Below are 20,220 nucleotides of genomic sequence, written 5' to 3' on the forward strand. Positions count from 1 at the left end.
ATTAATGTGATAATGTTTTATACCAATTATATGATTATCAGCAGTTTTAATTATAATTAATTATACATTATTTATGTAAGTTTGGTTATATATAAATCTACATAATATATGTAATACATAATATATTTTAATACAATTATATAGCAATAGTAATTACACAGTAAACATCTCAACATTAATTTCCCAAGAAGTGTTAGTGAATATTATTACTATTGTTAATACAATTTAATGTGGAAGCAGCTTATCTTTGGCAATGTTTAGCCTGATTGCTGTTCTGTGTTATGAATAAATTCAAACTGAGATGGACAGTAAATGCATGTTGTACATGCCATTGCTCTATCTCTTTTCCATTCCACTTCAGAAACCCCTCATTGACTGTATGTCAGAAGATGGTTACAAGCTGGATCGAATTAAGGGTGAAATTGAATTCCATAATGTGACCTTCCACTATCCTTCCAGACCAGAGGTGAAGGTACGTGCCAATCTTTTCCCAATTTTCTTCTTTGATGATTCATTTCCAGAGCCACAAATTATTTGTTTTTCTGAAGCATGACTTATTTTCCAGGAACAAGGCACAGAGGCATGTTTCTCTGGAAGTGTCCTCAGGTTTTGTTCCTTAGGCCACTAACCACATTCCTTGTGCTAATAATAATAATATACAAATCTCTTTGGTAGGAACAGTTTGGTAGCACATTCAGGTTAAGTCAGCCGAGTTGACACCCTGTTGAAACGAGTGGCAGGTCCTGTCACTGTGAGAGCAGGCTAAACAAACTGCAAGGCAATCAGAACAATCCAGGACAGCCGTGCCAAGCCTCTCTTTAGAGGCTGCAGAAGGTCGAACCCTGCCTGGGTGGGGCAGGAAGTGGCAAAGGAAAGCTGCTCTCTGAAATTTTTTACTTCCTATCCATGTTTACAAGGATCATTAGATCAGTCCTTAAAGGAAAGGTAATTTTGTAATCTTATAATCACTGTCTTGTACTATGCAATTGTTCTGGGCACAAGGTGAAGAAAATTTACACTGTTCCCACGCCTACTGAGCAAGTGTCTTTAAAGGCAATTTACCCTACAGGAAGCAGAATCTACTTCTCTAAAAGAACTGGCTTTGGAAGGAGAGGAGACTTATTCCTCATTTTTAACAGAGTATCTTTTTCTTTTCATTTATTTACTTTTAATTGAAAAATAATTGATGCACAATATTGTACAACTTTCAGGTGTACTACATAGCAATTAGATACTTGCATACATTATGAAATGATCACTGTGGTAAGTCTAGCTATCATCTGCCCCTACCCAAAATCATTACAATATTATTGACCATATTCCTTATGGTGTATATTATGTCCACGTGCCTTATTTATTTTATAAATTCAGGCTTCTACCTCCTTAACCCCTTCACATATTTCCCCTTCTGGCAATCACTCATTTGTTCTCTGTATCTCTGAGTCTGTTTTCATTTTGTTTTGCTTGTTTGCTTATTTTATTTTTTAGATTCTACATATAAGTGAGATCATACAGTATTTGTCCTTCTCTGTCTGATAGTTCACTTAGCATAATACTTTCTAGATTCATCCATGTTGTCACAAACACCAATATTTAGTTTTTTATGTATGAATAAATTCCTTTGTGTGTATGTGTGTATACATATGCGTATGTATACATATATATATTCTTCAATAGATAAATGAGTATAGAAGATGTCTATATATATATACCACATTTTATTTACTCATTCATCTATTGATCTATTTAGATTGCCTCCATATCTTGGCTATTGTAAATAATACTGCAGTGAACACTGGTATGCATGTATCTTTTCAAATTAATGTTGCTGTTTTTTTCTGATAAATACACAGAAGTGAAATTTCGGGATCCCTTGGCAGTTCCATTTTTAATATTTTGAGGAAACTTTGATTGTTTTCCATAGTTAGCTACCCTTCCTTAATATTTCTATATCCCCACAGAGGTCATGGAAATGCAACTTAATTTTAATACTACATAGTTGTAACATAAGTAAATTTATATATATATATATACACACATAGAAACAAATATACATCATACATGCATACTTATATATGTATATAAGATAGGTACATGTATATTCTGATATTTCTGAAGTATATTCTTAGTTACAACACACATACATATATAAACATTCAATGTAAAAGTGCCTAGTGAAATATAAATAACAAGGTTGTACTTACTCAGTAAACATTTTTGAATAAATGGCTAAAAACTTCCTTTATAATATCTGTTCAGAGACAGCTGTTCAACGAATACCAGTTGAACTGAAATACATTTATTTCATTCCTGTTTTATCTTCTATTCTCAATGCCAGTAGTTTGCTTTAACAAAGTCTTACTGTTAAGTGACTTTCTCCCCTAAGCTAATTGGGACAGTCTCCTTGAGGTATCCTGGCATGTCAGAAATGTTTTAAATTAGATTTTGGAACATAGTTTTTGAGGTTGGCCTGGCTTATTAACTTCAACAGTGTTACCACACGTCATTTTATTTGTTGGCTATGGCTATTAGTTTATGACTAAGTAATGTGCTAAATGCTAAAACCACATCCTAGCACTGTTTACTAATTTTTCTGGTTATTGATGAAAATCAATGGCTGTTGCTATGAGGGCATAAGTAAACACATACACAGTGTCCTAACAAAGTGTTCTAACTTGTAGCCTAATTGATGATGATCTGAACATTGTTCTTTTCTTTTCTCTGCAGATTTTAAATAAACTTAGCACAGTCATTAAATCAGGGGAAGTGACAGCTATGGTAGGATCCAGTGGAGCTGGGAAAAGCACAGCACTGCAGCTCATTCAGCGATTCTATGATCCCACTGAAGGCATGGTGTGTATCTTCTAGAAACTTCTTAATACACGGGGATGTGTACATGGATGCTCAGTCATGTCCAACTCTTTGCAACCCCATGGACTAGCCCACCAGGCTCCTCTGTCTATGGAATTTTTGAGGCAAGAATATTGGAGTGGCATGCCATTTCCTACTCCAGAGGATCTTTCTGACCCAGGGATGGAACCTGTGTCTTCTGCCTCTCCTGCATTGGCAGACAGATTCTTTGTCAGTGAGCCACCTGGGGATAGGAGATTGAAAATGGTGACATATTGGTCAAATGCAAACACCTAGCAAACACTGACAGCGCTTTGACATCTGCGTAGTTCAGTTAATGGTTTGTTTGGTTTGGTTTTTTGGCTGTAACCTGCGGCATGTGGGATCTTCCCAGGGATCAAAGTCTGACTTAATGATTTTTTTTTGACTAAACCAAATGGACGAATTCTCTCCATAGTAGTTGTGTTCGATGAATAATCAGTCCATCTGCTCAGTGATGTAACTGAATGTACAGATAAGTTCAAAATGGTATTGCTGCCTTTTCAGTGAGGGAAAATTTCCATTTCTTTCTTCGTATTATAACAAAATTGTTATTATTCCCTAAAGTTTTCCAAACACTAAGCATAAGAAAGCTTACATGGCCAGCATTAACAGAGAACAGTTCTTGATTGTTACTCTGAGATGTCAGGTCTAAAAATAATTACATTATTTTTGCAAACTACTTAGTCTCTTTCTCCTTGTGTTTGTCTGACTGTAAATATAGACTGAAACTAAAAAAATATTAATAATTGCTATTTATCACACATTATATGTCAAGTACTTTATAGAGATCATTACTTATTTTCACAGCAACTTCCAAAGATAAATATTCCCATTTTACAAATAAGGAAGCAGAGAAATTGAGAGTTGCCTCAGATTTGAACCCAGATCTGTTGGATGTCAAAGACTCTTTTCACTCTGCCTCATAATCATTCTTGTTAACATCTCCTTGATGCCTTGAGATAGAATCACTTGACTGTATATTAAATGACTTCTTCCATGCAATGAGCTCTATATAATGCAGGTACTGTCAGAGTGACACGGCAAATGTGATAAGGTTTTCTTTTTTCACAGACACTTTATTCTCTGGGAATTCTTTGCTACATACCACTATAATTATACTCTGAATATATAGATATCATGTTTTTTATATAAAATGTTTATATTTTTGCTAGTAGTAATGTTTATTTACTTATCCCATTTATAGTTTCAATTGCATTTGAACACCTGAGTGTCATTTGATGAATCAGGCCAGAAAGTAAGATTGTGTTCTAAAACATACACATATACTCAAGATAGAGACCACTGGTCATTTTCTTTGTATCTTTTGAAGTTCATTTTGGCTTCAAGTCAAAAGATAGAAATATTTAAAGTATGATGAATAACTGACTGTACTCTTTATTGAGAAATTAAAACTTTTTCTATTCTTGGGCCAATTGAGCTAAACTAAGTAACCTTTATATCAATTGTGTTTCTACAACGAACTGTCCTACAGCTATACTTGATTTCAATTTATATTGTCATCCTTATATTAACAACCACATTATAAGAGGAATTGTTTTACACAATCGTGTGGGTCTCATTTTTTCTCCTCATAGATCAAGTATAGCACGGTAGTAATATTCAGAATCTTGAAGGATTCCAAGAGAAGTGATGTTGTGGGTTTTGTCCTCTAGGTGACCTTGGATGGCCATGACATTCGCTCTCTTAACATCCAGTGGCTCAGAGCTCAGATTGGGATAGTGGAGCAAGAGCCTGTTCTGTTTTCCACCACCATTGCAGAGAACATTCGCTATGGCAGAAAAGATGCAACAATGGAAGATATAGTCCGAGCAGCCAAGGAAGCCAATGCCTACAACTTCATCATGGACCTGCCACAGGTACCCCTGGCCTCTCATTCCAGAGGGAAACCCAGAATTCGTAGAGGGAAAAAATTTACATAGTAATATGCATTGTTTTTCATTTGCATTCTAAATTATCAATGTCATGTTTTCATTTTGTGCCTGGAAATGTACTTTGAATTCCCCTCTTTGTCTGAAAATATGATGTGATTAATACATTAAAATCTACCAAACTGCAGCACCTTCTTTTAGAAGCTGGCTTTAACATAGATAAAGGTTCCTTATTTCATCTATTTAAACATTTGTCTAAGCAGATGATAAATTTGTTGTGTGGTGGTAACTTTCACAATGCTCTTTTGATGTCTGCAACTGTTACTGTTCTCAAATTGTCTTGTGTTTGGGCTGCAAATACTGTCTCTTCAGTACTATGTCTCACATATTCAAAATTTCCTCATTTATCTTCATTTCATATGATAGCAATGACAAAAACCAACTCAGTATTATACTTGTATGGATTTCTTGGCCAATGGTCTGCTAAATCAAAGAAGAATTATTATTACTATTTAACACATATATAGTGCTTACTCCCGGAGAAGGCAATGGCACCCCACTCCAGTACTCTTGCCTGGGAAATCCCATGGACGGAGGAGCCTGGTAGGCTGCAGTCCATGGGGGCGCGAAGAGTCGGGCACGGCTGAGCGATTTCACTTTCACTTTTCACTTTCATGCACTGGAGGAGGAAATGGCAACCCACTCCAGTGTTCTTGCCTGGAGAATCCCAGGGACGGGGGAGCCTGGTGGGCTGCCGTTTATGGGGTCGCACAGAATCGGACACAACTGAAACGACTTAGCAGCAGCAGTGCTTACTACATATCAGGTACTTTTATAAGCACTTCACAGCTATTAGTTCATTTAACTCTCCCAATCATCCTGTCAGGCAGCTATATTATTATCTCCATCTACAGATGGAGAATTGAGTTTCCAAGTGGTCAAATCACTTGCTCAAGGCAAGGTTCTCATCCAAGGTGGTCCTGGTTACACAGCCTGTGCTCTAGAATACGTCCTTCTCAGCCTTCCAAAATGCCTGCATGAATAGGATTGCAGCTGTGTGTATGACATAGTCTAGTGGTGAAACAATATAAAGCTTCAGAATCAGACCACCTCCGGACAAATCTTCTGCACTTGTAAGATTTATGAACTTGGGCAAGTTACTTGACCCCCTCAGACTGCAGCGTTACTTTATCCATCCGTTAAGGAGAATAGTAGTACCTGCCTCACAGCATATCAGTCAGGACTAAATGAGATGATCTGTGTAAAGAGCTCAGATCCACACTTTCTACATGGTAGATTCTCAACTCATGTTGCTAATGTGAGATAAGACACTGACCACATCGCCCCCTTCTGAGATTCCAGTGTAATACTGGGCATGCAGGATAGTAACTTCACTGTTCATGGTAGTGATTATAAAGCTACTTTGATCCTTCATTCATAATATATAGACAACTTTAGTGTTGTGCTTTTCTGTGTTATCTAGCTAGAAGAAAGAGACAAGGAATTGACATATGCTTTAATCCTCTAAGATGCATTTTCAGGATGCTGATTAACTTTTATTGTGGTGGAAACATTTTAATTGAAGTTGAGCTAAAATGAAACACTTTAATCATCCAGAATAAAAGAATAAATCAATATCTTTATTTTACACACAAATATTGATTAGATAATAACCTGTTTTGGGAAAGGGTTTTTTTTAAAAGTGAAAGATGGATGTGTGAAAACTCCTGCTTGAGGAGGAAGCTAGAAGGGACCTTTGTAATGAATGGATCACTGTCAGGATCCATCAAATTCTTGCTCTTCATCACTGATGTTGCTTTCTTCCTAGCAATTTGACACTCTTGTCGGGGAAGGAGGAGGCCAGATGAGTGGCGGCCAGAAACAAAGAATAGCCATTGCCAGAGCCCTTGTTCGAAACCCAAAGATCCTGCTTTTGGACATGGCCACCTCAGCACTGGACAATGAGAGCGAAGCCATGGTGCAAGAGGCGCTGAGTAAGGTTTGTTGAGAGTCTAGGTTCCTTTCGTAAGTCTGTGTGGGAATTCTTGTGTTGTAGGAAAGGCCTCTGTGAAGAGAGTAGAAAGCGAAAGAGAGACATCGAGAGACAGAGAGAGAAGGACTACATGGGTCATTGTATCTGTTTGGAAAATATTGGCTCACCACAATGTTCTGCACAGTTGAACAGAAGACATATCATTTGCTTCTAAAGGCGGCACATGTAAAATTTGTTAAGTCTAACTCACAATATGTGATTTTAAAAATTTACATTTTGGGTGTAAGATGTTGATTAATGGCAGCAACTGGAGCAACGTGTGATGTGTTTATTAGCCACAAGAAAGTATGCTGACATTTTCTAATGTCTGTTTAGCCTATTCAAGAATTTAGGGATCGAGCCTGACTTACTTGTGGATTCTGAGACAGTCCAAATGGCACCGTCAGCTTTGTCTTACAATCTGACTCAGTGCACTGTACATTCTCACAGGTTCAGCATGGGCACACAATCATTTCTGTCGCTCATCGCCTATCTACAATCAGAACTGCAGACGTCATTATTGGTTTTGAACATGGTACAGCAGTGGAAAGAGGCACCCATGAAGAACTGTTGGAAAGGAAGGGCGTTTACTTCACTCTAATAACTCTGCAAAGTCAAGGAGACCAAGACTTTAATGAAAAAGACATAAAAGGCAAGTGCCTTTTCAGTTATACATTATGTTAAATAATTAGCATATATAATATTTTTGGATTTCTATGCATTTTAATATATATTGTCTTAGTTGTTCTCCTCAAAGCCCTGGGGGACATAACATAGATGATAAAGGAAGGAACAGATGCTCAGGAGGTTTAGTTATTGATCAAGTCATAGTGCTAAAACCCAGGTCTCCTGTGGAAGAAATTTCAATGCCATCCCCTTTTTCCCCCTCACACTTTGCAAATAAGAGAGTCTTCCTAGAATGTCCTGCACTCAGTATGAGCTCTCTTCTTCTTGGTTGAGTGAATTAAACAACGACTAAAAAGTTTTATGCATATTTTCATTAATGTAATGTACTTTCTCCATTTCAATCTGAATTTTCCTCTTTTTTTTTTTTTTTTTGGCCACATCATGTGACATGTGGGATCCAATTCTCTGATAAGGGATCAAACCCATGCCCCCTGCAGTGGAGGCATGGAGTCTTAACCTCTGGATTTGGTGGTTTACCTAAACCTATGTTAAGCATCCATTACAAACTTTCTCTCCCATATCAAATCTGGATTTGTTAATACTATTGGATAAAATGACTGTATACATTGAACATGTGATTTATTCTGAAAAGATTTTTTTTTAATTTGGTTCATCTACTTTTTTTTTTTTTTTTTTGCCACCTCTAGTGGATTTCTCAGACTTCCCTGGTGGCTCAGACAGTAAAGAACCTGCCTGCAATGCAAGAGTCCTGGGTTTGATCCCTAGGTTGGGAAGATCCCCTGAAGAAGGGAATGGCAACCCACTCCAGTATTCTTGCTGGAGAATTCCATGGCTACAGTCCCTGGTGTCAAAAAGAGTTGGACACAACTGAGCAACTAACGCTTTCACTTTTCTTTTCAGTGGGCTTCTCACAAGATTTTTTTGTCATTCATATCAGCTACAGCTATAGGTGTCTATTTCTGTGGTGATACCACAGGCTATCATATAATTCAAAAGATTCAATCTTGCTGAGTATTTTTAATTTTTTTGTTGTTAGAATGTGCTGGACAAGTGTTAGCGTTTAGTTATTGCAACCACCTCCCAGAATATTGGAAATAAAAGCAAAAATAAACAAATGGGACCTAATTAAACTTAAAAGCTTCTGCACATCAAAGGAAACTATTAGCAAGGTGAAAAGACAGCCTTCAGAATGGGAGAAAATAATGGCAAATGAAGCAACTGACAAACAACTAATCTCAAAAATATACAAGCAACTCCTACAGCTCAACTCCAGAAAAATAAATGACCCAATCAAAAAATGGGTCAAAGAACTAAATAGACATTTCTCCAAAGAAGACATACAGATGGCTAACAAACACATGAAAAGATGCTCAACATCACTCATTATCAGAGAAATGCAAATCAAAACCACTATGAGATACCATTTCACACCAGTCAGAATGGCTGCGATCCAAAAGTCTACAAGCAATAAATGCTGGAGAGGGTGTGGAGAAAAGGGAACCCTCTTACACTGTTGGTGGGAATGCAAACTAGTACAGCCACTATGGAGAACAGTGTGGAGATTCCTTAAAAAACTGAAAATAGAACTGCCTTATGATCCAGCAATCCCACTGCTGGGCATACACACTGAGGAAACCAGAAGGAAAAGAGACATGTGTACCCCAATGTTCATCGCAGCACTGTTTATAATAGCCAGGACATGGAAGCAACCTAGATGTCCATCAGCAGATGAATGGATAAGAAAGCTGTGGTACATATACACAATGGAGTACTACTCAGCCATTAAAAAGAACACATTTGAATCAGTTCTAATGAGGTGGATGAAACTGGAGCCTATTATACAGAGTGAAGTAAGCCAGAAAGAAAAACACCAATACAGTATACTAATGCATATATATGGAATTTAGAAAGATGGTAACAATAACCCTGTGTACAAGACAGCAAAAGAGACACTGAGGTATAGAACAGTCTTATGGACTCTGTTGGAGAGGGAGAGGGTGGGAAGATTTGGGAGAATGGCATTGAAACGTGTAATATCATGTATGAAACGAGTTGCCAGTCCAGGTTCGATGCACGATACTGGATGCTTGGGGCTGGTGCACTGGGATGACCCAGAGGGATGGTGTGGGGAGGGAGGAGGGAGGAGGGTTCAGGATGGGGAGCACATGTATACCTGTGGCGGATTCGTTTTGATGTTTGGCAAAACTAATACAGTGTTTCAGGTTTAAAAATAAAATAAAATTAAAAAAAAATAATAAAGTTAACAGGTTGTTTGAGGTCAGACATAATAACGATATGCTATACAAATATAGTAAATAATCTTATTTTGCTTTGATTCTGCTTATTGTATACACTAAGGGATCACTTGTGTTGTATTGAATAGGAAAAGATGAAACCGAAGATGCCGTACTTGAGAGAAAACAAACCTTTAGCAGAGGGAGCTACCAGGCTAGCTTAAGGTAAGCTCAGGCAACGGGGCAGATTTTAAAGTTTTCAGATGTCTTCAGGAACCCTCTGCAGCTAAGATCTTCTGGCAATATCTCAGGTACACTTGGGAAGCCCTTAAATACAGCCCCAGGTCTTGTGTAATGTGAACATGCAAATGAATCGTAGGTTGCCGTATTGACATTTCTGTCTCCAATCCATAGAGGTTTTTAAAATTTGGCTTCTCATTTTATTGAGGGTAGGGGGTCATGATAAAGACGCTCTGTAGTTAAAATGTTGTTTGTTGAGCTTAGAAAGGGGATTTTAAAAAATCTGTGTTTAGACTTGTCTCCCAGAGTTAACTGTGGTATGAAGCACTGTCTTAAATGGAAGTCAGATTCATGCCTTTAGCTCCATTCTTTAACCTCCTGAGCTGCAATTGAATTACAGATATTTCTGCTCCTAGAGTTCCCCACCCAAGGTCAAATCATTCTTTAACTAGATGAAATATGAGTGTGTCATCTAACACTTAAAGCATATTTTCCTAAATATGAACTTTTTTTTTCTGGGTCAATCTGTGGGCATTGACTTCCAAAGCATATTTTTGGAGCGTGGTGTAGCAAGACTATAAATTTAATCTTCGATTCTGGTTTAAAAGTTTAAAAAAAAATAGTTCCTTTAATGTTAAAAGTCTGTATATTAAGAAAAATTCTGCCCAAGAGTATTTGTGTGTATTTGTGAAAAAGTTATTCAAGATCTTTTTTTCTTAAGTTCGGAGACTATTTGTAGGCAATAGACTGACATTTCTCTACCCGGTCCCTTCATTTCTAGGATATTTGATTCAAGGCTGTGCTCTAAACAAAGGCTCAATTTATGACTTGCTCATTCAAGATAGCTAATTGTTTATTGAAAAATGGTTAAAGAGGCTTAAAATATAATATTCTAGAAACAACTCCAAGTAGTTCAAACACAGATTTATTTACTTTTAATATTCAAAGACTAGTCAACTGGGTTTTATGCTTAGGGGTTTTATTTTTCCTTTTAAGAACAAGTCTATTCAGAAAATTTCAAGAAATGCTAGTTTCATTGAATTTTTTCAGGTAATAAAGCAATAGTTCAAATGTAAAAGCTATAAAAATTGCCAAAATCATTGGGTAATTTTTAAGGACATCTGGCATGAATTATTTCACCATGTTTTTTCTGATTGGAAGAAAAAAATTATAAGGGTCATCAGAATCACAGTTTGAAGATATAAACTAACTTCTTAAACCCAGAAAATGACTAGGCATCTCTTTTGATCACTAAGTTAAAGGTTGCAAAGAGGAATGTATCTCATGGTGAGGTCAAAAGAAAATAAATATTTTCTTAATTTTTCAGATGAACAGAATTTTTCCCATTCTAAATAGTTTACTTACAGTTTACTATTAGGCCCAGATAACCGTTTTAATATAAACATTTCTTATTTGGCCATTAGTTCTTACAAATTCTACATTTTGGTGACTAGGGAGAAAAGCCCAGAAATACAACCTGTACACAGAAAGTAGCTATTAACCTCCTACAGAGAAAGATTTATAGGTTTGAGTAAGAAGGTCTGTTAAAAATATCTTATTGTGTATGCTGACAGATTTTTTTTTTAAGAGGACTAATTGAAATGTTAATTTGTATCTTATTTCCTCGGTCTGATGCCTAAGTCTCTCTTTAGTAATATATTTTAGATTCAAGAACAATTTCCATGGATGACAATAATTTCCTAAATAATAATGTTGAGAGAGAGAGCACATATATTCCCAAATTAGCTGTTTTTGTTTCCGATGAGAAGTGGTGCACAGCTTCCGAGGAAGGGAGGGGCAGCCGTCTGAAAAGGGGAGTGACAGAATTCTAACGCTGGTGTTTATGGTAGACCAGAGGGGGCAGCTTGGGTCCCTGCCCCGCACCCTTACTGTTAATGGTCTCCTTGGGGCAGCTTATGCCAGACAGGTAGAATGCTGGATGAATGGGTAACAGGAAACGAGAGAAAGAGAGATTTAAGAAACATAAGATTAAAGTAGTAGAGGGGATAAGGATTGATGTCTTCCCTGCTCAGAACTGGGAGGTAGTCATCTATATTTTGATGCCCTCTTCTTCTCCACATACTTCTCCTACCTTGTCTGCCAATGCTCTGAGTTTCTTTTTTAGGCCCATAACCTTCAGTCTCAGCCCTCTCTTGCACTCAGCTCTCTCTAGCTGACACAGAGCTATCCCTCACACCTTTGGGAGTTGAGCTCTTGACCTCAGTTACCTAACTTAAAGAAATGACTCTATTGCTGCAGAGTTTCAGGCCAAATGGGACAGGCTTGGGGTGTCCCAGAAGCCAGTTTGGTAGCAGGAAGTCCGAGTCGGGTGTGGTTTCATGCCTGATCACAATGAGAGTTTGAGCAAGAGCAAGAGGGAGGACTTGACGTAAATGCACCTGTTGAACTTGGTGACTAAGAGGATAAAGATGCCATCAAATGAACGTGGGAATAAGTCAGGGTCATGAAGTTGATGCATTGCTGTCTTCTCAAGAAGGATAGATGAGCATCTGTAATAGGCAGGTGCCACCTTGGTATTTGTTTTAGTTTAGCTTAACCTGAATACGGATGATAGGAGACTTATGAATAACACCATCCGGATGGCACTACCACAGCTGATGCAGATCTCCTCATCACTACAAGCTCCCTCTTTACACGGTATTTCCTCAGGCTAAGTGCTTTGAGAATGTAACTTCCATCCTTTCAAGTCTTCAGGATTACATTTATCACTTAGCAGTCTATTTGCAAATGGCTAAAAACCTCAGCCAACCTGGTTTAACCTTTAAAGGGAAAGAATAATAAAAAATAAAAAATAAAAAGTAAAAAAAATAAAAAATAAAAAATAAAGGGAAAGAATGACAACATAACTAAATAGTTCAAAGAGGCTTTGGCTTCAGGCAAGACTGGGGCTTCAGTGAGTGACTTGGTCAATATACATACAATTTCTTTTTCTTCCCTTCTCAGCTCTACTTTTTTTTTTCAGTATTCATTTTTTAGGAAGCTTCTTTTCTTGACATAATTGCCAACAGCTTCCAGTGTCACATACTTTCAAATTTAACCTAGAAGATAGTAGAAGTCTCCTTCCCAGAAACCTCAGGGAGAAACAAAACAACTCGAATCACTTCCTATATCTGCTCTATACTGTTTAGGTAACTAGTAACCCTATCTCCATACTTCTCTTTATACTGTTCTGTCAATCAGCAATGCCCTTGCCCCTAGCCTACAGATACCCACAGCCTACCTTAGCTACCTCCTCCATGAAGCTTTTCATGGTAGCACCTGACATATGTTCTTTTATCCTTTAAATTTCCATACTGTTTATTTAAACCTGCTTTATGGCAACCCACTCCAGTGTTCTTGCCTGGAGAATCCCAGGGACTGGGGAGCCTGGTGGGCTGCTGTCTATGGGGTCACACAGAGTCAGACACGACTGAAGTGATTTAGCAGCAGCTTAGCAGCTATAGCACTTATCACATTCTTCCTTATATTAGGGTTGGTTACATGCGTTGTTCTTCTATAAAACTTTAAGTGCCTTAAGGGAGAAGTCTGTAATTGTCCAGTCTTTGTGTCCCCTCACAGCACCTAACTTTGATTTGTACGTTGTAGGCGCACAATCATCTTCTGTTGAATGAATCAGTGAACACATCAAGCTAAATTATATTTCAATAATATATTTGTTAATTAAATCCATCCCTAAAGGCAGCACATAGCCTGGAGAAATTTCCACTAGGGTCCCTGTTTCCTCCTACTAGTCTATTTGTGTCCAGGTAGAATTATGCTAAAGCAAACATCAGGGAGAGAAAGAGATATCAAAACTCATCCTACAATCCTGAGGGAGGTAATAGTGATGGGCCATTGCTATTAGAGCAATAGCAGAACCATGTGGGTTTGGGATGGATTTGAGTCTTGGATGCTTTTTTTCTTGGTGGACTAGTGAAACAACTTCGCCCTCTTCTCCTCCTCCCTCTATGTGTGTACTCTGAATTAGGGTTTAGCTCGGCACCATAGCAACCAGACTGAAAGTTGTGTCAAACCCACTCAGGAAGCGCCTGCACCTGACACAGGTGATGTAAACTTGGAACCAATTGAGTCCTGTTCCAACAAGCCACAGACTAATTCATCTTTCTTTTTACTTACAGAGCTTCCATCCGACAACGGTCCAAGTCTCAGCTTTCTTACCTGGGACATGAATCGTCATTAGCACTTGTAGATCATAAGTCTACTCATGAACAAGACAGAAAGGTCAGACACCAATGGCTCATGGGGGGATGGAAGAAGTCTCTCCTGGAGACTATTGTATGCCCTTCAAGCTTAGAATCTGAGTTTTCAAGGCCTTTATCTAGTAATGTTTCACTGCTGCTGCCGCTAAGTTGCTTCAGTCATGTCCAACTCTGTGCGACCCCATAGATGGCAGCCCACCAGGCTCCTCCGTCCATGGGATTTTCCAGGCAAGAGTACTGGAGCGGGGTGCCATTGCCTTCTCGTATGTTTCACTAAGTCAAACTAAATGAGAGGCTCCATTAAGACCTGAATGAAACTCTAAATTTTGTATCATGCTTTACATAATATTTTAAGAGAAGCATAGATAATAAAATATTTTAAGAATACATGGTAACTAAGATGAAGTATTAAAAGTTCCCTGATAATTCTTATGTGAGCCATTCTAATAAACACAATTACATGTACTTAGCAGACCATTTGATTATGTAGGAATCCCTTTCAAGCTCTTAAGACTATCTGAAAACTTTTCTTGGTAAAACTTTAAATCTCCTTCTTAAATAATTATAATAATTATAAAAATTATAAAGTGTTTAATACAAGTTACTGCAAATTTTAAATTAATGGGGACTGATTAGGTTTTACAGACATTTGTTTACTTAATACAATTTTATAATAATTGTTTTAGGGTACATTTGAAATTAACACTATTAATTTTAACACTATTCAAAGCAACATAAAAATGAAGTAGGAGAAGAATCAACACATATAGCAATATTCAACTTTGTTCATCAAGATGTCCACTGCTGCAGTGGGCACAGTCTAACTTTCACATAAGGTGACCATCCCTCCTACTCAGAGCCTTTCTTAATCACTGAACTTTATTCTTCAGCCCTGATCCTCTCATTTTCAATCCCCCATTACTCTTCATTTCAGTCTTTTCATGGCAATTTTCTTATTGAGGCTTATTTCAGATCATGTTGTCTTATCCTGTTACTAAATTACAAGCTTCTTAAAGTTAGTAACTGTTATTTGTGTTTGTATCAACTTGGGCATCTTGCTTTGCCTGGAAACTCCTTTATCTGGTTACCATTAGCCCACCAGGCTCCTCCATCCATGGGATTCTCCAGGCAAGAGTATTGGAGTGGGGTGCCATTTCCTTCTCCAGGGGATCTTCCCGACCTAGGGATTGAACCCAGATCTCCCACGTTGTAGGCAGATGCTTTACTGTCTGAGCCACCAGGGAAGTTCTGGTTACCATGAGACCTAGCAAACATTTCTGTTTATTTGACACATGTAAACCTAGAACCAACCAAATCCTGTTCCAACCTGCTCATAATCTACAGACTCTTTCATCTTTCTGTTTAGTTACAGAGCTGCACATGGTGGGACATCAAGCGATTTTTAAAACTAGGATGAAAAATTAACTTTTTATAGTAAAATAACATCCAAACCATAAGATTTATCAAAGAAAACGAGTCAGAGAATATTTTAATTACAAGCACATCCATTATGCGTGATGTAATTTCAAATTATCTTTAAAACATTTCAATATGAGAATCCTTTTGGGGAGTAATTATAAACACCGATTCACAATGCCAAATTTGGAATAAAGTATAGTATGTATGATTTTATGACTATGATGGAAGGATTATTAAGGCTCTCTTTTGGTTTTAAGATATTAATAATAAATAGCATTCTTAATTATCTAATATTGTTATTGTTGTAGTTGTTCAGTCGCTAATTGGTATTCGACTCTGAATAGATAGTGTTCTCAGTATCTAATATAGCTGGTTTAAATAAACTTCGTAGAGGAACACTTTGTCTCAGGAACAGCAGGGTGGATCCAAGGAGAGAAAATGTTCGGCAAGCGTGGTTGCTTACTGCATCTTGCCATTAAGGACTCAGCACCTCTTCTCATTCTAGAAATAGTTTTTTCATTTATATCTGTGGTACTGCCACCCATAAGTACAAGAGGCATTGTACAAGGAGTTTAATAAGCTTCAAGGAAGAAAGAACCAAACACTACACTGACATTTTAAACGTAACAGCACCAATTGTATTCAATTTTTGCATTTTTATTTTTTTCCCTAGTTTCTGGGAAAATATTTGACAACAAAAACAAGAGAGTTAGGAAGGAAAAGAAAATCCAATTTTGTTATTGTTGAAGCTGGTAGATGGCTCAGCACTGTTGGAGAGAACAATCAGATTCCCTGAAGATCTGAAGATCAGGTTCCCAGACTTCTGATGCAGGGAAAACTCAGAAGGGAGTTATTTAAATAAAAGGAAATCTAAATCAAATACAGAGAGTAGTTCCAGATAAAACAAAACTACTCCCTAAGTATTCTACTCATCAGCATTGCCAATTAGAATATAATAAATAATTAAATGGAAACCAAAAATCTGCCTGCAATGAAGGAGACCCAGGTTCAGTTCCTGGGTGGGGGAACTATCTCTTGGAGAAGGGAATGGCAACCCACTCCAATACTCCGCCTAGAAAATCCATGGACAGAGGAGCCTGGTGGGCTAAAGTCCATGGGGTTGCAAAGAGTTGGTCGTGACAGAGCATCTGAGCAGAGAGAGTGTACTTTTAAAAAGATGACACTTTGATTTCTTTCTTTAGTTAAGGGAGGAAAAGGAAAAAAGTGACAGAGAGCCAATGTGATTCTGCTAAAGGTAGAAGTGGAACAGGCCTTGTGCTTATATTAATACTTCTCATTTTATGATAATTATCTTAGAACTTTTTTGATTTAAAAATTAAATATTTTAAAAAAGGAAACAGCAGAATCAGCACTGATAGAATTTAATATAAGGACTTCCTATTCAGAGTAAATTTTAAAGTATTTTAGATATTTAGGTTATTCTAATCCCAAGTAAATTTTAAAGTATTTTGATAGTTAACTAAATTATTTAAGATCAAACACTGGTAAAAAAATTTTTTTTTCATATTTTGATGAACAAGCTCTAACCTGACTGTCTGTTGTTTGGGAGATGTTCTGTTTTGTGTGGCAAGGCAAAAAGGTTTACTTCTATAAAGGCGTTATCTCCACCTTGTGGTCTCTTTGGGTTTTGACTCCGAAAACTTGCCGCTGCTGCTGCCTAGTCACTTCAGTCGTGTCCGACTCTGTGCAACCCCATAGACGGCAGCCCACCAGGCTCCCCCGTCCCTGGGATTCTCCAGGCAAGAACACTGGAGTGGGTTGCCATTTCCTTCTCCAATGCGTGAAAGTGAAAAGTGGAAATGAAGTTGCTCAATCATGGTTTCAAAAGTCTGTGCTTCCAAAGTGTAAGTGGGGTGTCTGACCCAACGTTTCATAGTTAGCTGGTGACAGAGCCAAGACTGTAGCCTATTTTCTCTTGGTATCCAAGCTATACTCTTGGCTTTCATAAATCAGATCACAGTTATAATGCTAATAAAATTGAGATTAGGATTAGCGGAAAACTGTAGGCTAAAGCTTCCAGTTTCAGAAGAGTCTTCTTCCTCTTTCAGAGGAACTAAAAAGTAGAATATGTATGAGATTGTGTCAAGGTCAAATATTAAAAACCCATCACTTCATCACAGCTAACTTACAGTAGGGTTTAGGCATTGGTTAGGAGATAGGACAGGGTTTCCCAGGTGGCTCAGTGGTAAAGAATCCACCTGCCAATGCAGGAAATGTGAGTTCAGTCCCTGAGTTGGGAAGATCCCCAGGAGAAGTAAATGACAACCCACTCAAAAAATCTGGAAAATCTCATGGGCAGAGGAGCCTGGTGTGCAAGGTCCACTGGGTTGCAAAGAGGAGGACACAACTGAGTGACTGAGCACGCACACGCATAGGGGATAGGACAGAAGATCTATAAAAGTGACTGCTCGTATTTGGTCATTTGGAAAGTACCTGTTTCTTGGTCATAGTTACCATTTCCTACCATCATATCTTAAAGTTGTCATCAAGGCAGGAGACTGCCTATGGGTTGGCATGAAGAAATCGATGTAACAAAATATAGAAATCTGGACATGAGATTTAAGTAGGAAGTTATATTTTTACCTGAGCTACACAGGATATGGATGGAAGGAAGCTGGGAAAAGCCCTTTGTTTAGCATTGAACCATCTACCTTGTAAGTAAGTGAACAGTATTTTTTAAATAAATGTTTTTTTACATTTATGCACCACGAGCATAAAAGCTTCATTCATTCTCTCATCCAATAAACATAGATTGCACACCTAACAAGTGCCAGATATTGTCTTAGGGATGCAAAGATGAGCAAGAGCAGTGTCCTTCTTCCTTCACTGGAGCTGCTGGCAGGATACTTCTTTATGTATGATAAATAAGTGAGCACTGTGCAACTTATCATTGACACAATAGAGGAAGGAACTGCAGTGAGGAAGCGGATATAAACTTTTATAATTTTGTCTGTTTGTGAGTTACTTGTTTGCTGTGAATTTATTATATCTATGTATATATACTTATCTTTGTGTGTATATATATACACACACATATATATATATATTTTAGGGCTTCCCTGATAGTTCAGCTGGTAAAGAATCCGCCTACAATGCAGGAGACCCCAGTTTGATTCCTGGGTTGGGAAGATCTGCTGGAGAATGGATAGGCTACCCACTCCAGTATTCTTGGGTTTCCCTTGTGGCTCAGCTGGCAAAGAATCCGCCTGTAATGCAGGAGATCTGGATTTGATCCCTGGGTTGGGAAGATCCCCTGGAGAAGGGAATAGTTACCCACTCTAGTATTCTGGCCTGGAGAACTCCATTGACTGTATAGTCCATGGGGTTGCAAAGAGTCGGACACGACTGAGCGACTTTCACTTTAATACATATCTTTAGCCTTTTAGCTTTTTTTAGATGAGTTAATTTGTCTTTGGCTTTGCAAAATCCCAGAGGAAAAAACCCTTCTGTACATAATGACTTCCATTTTCTTTTGTTCTTATACTACTTTTAGTTCAGTTCAGTTGCTCAGTCATGTCCAACTCTTTGCAACCCCATGGACTGCAGCACGCCAGGCCTCCCTGTCCATCACCAACTCCTGGAGTTTACTCAGACTCATGTCCATTGAGTCAGTGATGCCATCCAACCATCTCATCCTCTGTCACCCTCTTCTCCTCCTGCCTTCAATCTTTCCCAGCATCAGGATCTTTTCAAATGAGTCAGCTCTTCGCATCAGGTGGTCAAAGTACTGGAGTTTCAGCTTCAACATCGGTCCTTCCAATGAATATTCAGAGTTGATTTCCTTTAGGATTGACTGGTTTGATCTCCTTGCAGTCCAAGGGACTTTCAAGAGTCTTTCTTCAACACCACAGTTTGAAAGCATCAATTTTTCGGTGCTTAGCCTTCTTTACAGCCCAACTCTCACATCCATACAGGGCAAAGGCTAACAGAGTTTTGCCAAGAGAATGCACTGGTCATAGGAAACACCCTCTTCCAAGAAGCTATCAAGTTAGCCTGACACAATTTTATGGATGCTGGAGAATACATAAGAGCTGTGTCAGAGATGAAAGACTTTACTCAGAGCATGAGCAGGAGCCAGTGCACAGCATTTCCACGGACTCCCCAGCCTACCCCCACTTCTCAGCTGATGAAAGAGAAGTAGGTGATACCAGCAAAGGAAGGGAAAGAGGAATCCTAGGCTTGAGAAACCTGGTGTTTTTATAATGAGCAATAAGCCCTTTTCTTAGGATGGAAACACTATCCCCCTCCTCCATGGCTATTTGCTATACCAACATTCTTGAGAAAACAGCCTCAACAAAGGTGGTCAGTGCCTCTTTTCACAAGATGTGCAGAAATATAAGAGAGCCATAAAGAACTTTGTCTATTTCTTTCCTTTTGAGGAGGAGAAGGCAACCGAGCCCCAGAGAGCCAAAGTGCTCAGTGATATATTCCATCAGTGGCCACGTGGGGCTCATCCAAGAACCACATTCTTTCCACATGCCCGTTTCCCTCATGCTTTCACAGGCACCTTTCTTCCTCTCTGCATTGATTTCCTAGAGTTGAGTAAGACATCAGAGATGAAATCACTGAAGGATTTGCTGCATGAGTGTGTAGCAACTATTGAGGGCAGACCAAGAGAGAACCTG

General features: G+C 38.3%; 1 protein-coding gene across 2 annotated transcripts in view; it reads left to right on the plus strand.

Annotated features, from left to right (window-relative positions):
- Positions 1 to 20,220, plus strand: part of ABCB11 (ATP binding cassette subfamily B member 11) — a 90,464-nt gene that overhangs the window by 42,996 nt on the left and 27,248 nt on the right. For both annotated transcript variants that reach the window (XM_055572306.1, XM_055572307.1), the window contains exons 11-17: positions 362 to 472; positions 2,728 to 2,853; positions 4,566 to 4,769; positions 6,610 to 6,780; positions 7,264 to 7,465; positions 9,851 to 9,920; positions 14,075 to 14,177. In XM_055572306.1, coding sequence (XP_055428281.1) covers positions 362 to 472; positions 2,728 to 2,853; positions 4,566 to 4,769; positions 6,610 to 6,780; positions 7,264 to 7,465; positions 9,851 to 9,920; positions 14,075 to 14,177 — 987 coding nt within the window. The remainder of the gene's footprint in view (positions 1 to 361; positions 473 to 2,727; positions 2,854 to 4,565; positions 4,770 to 6,609; positions 6,781 to 7,263; positions 7,466 to 9,850; positions 9,921 to 14,074; positions 14,178 to 20,220) is intronic.

Source organism: Bubalus kerabau, chromosome 3 (genome assembly GCF_029407905.1).
Source record: "Bubalus kerabau isolate K-KA32 ecotype Philippines breed swamp buffalo chromosome 3, PCC_UOA_SB_1v2, whole genome shotgun sequence".
In the NCBI taxonomy this organism is placed as follows: Eukaryota; Metazoa; Chordata; class Mammalia; order Artiodactyla; family Bovidae; genus Bubalus; species Bubalus kerabau.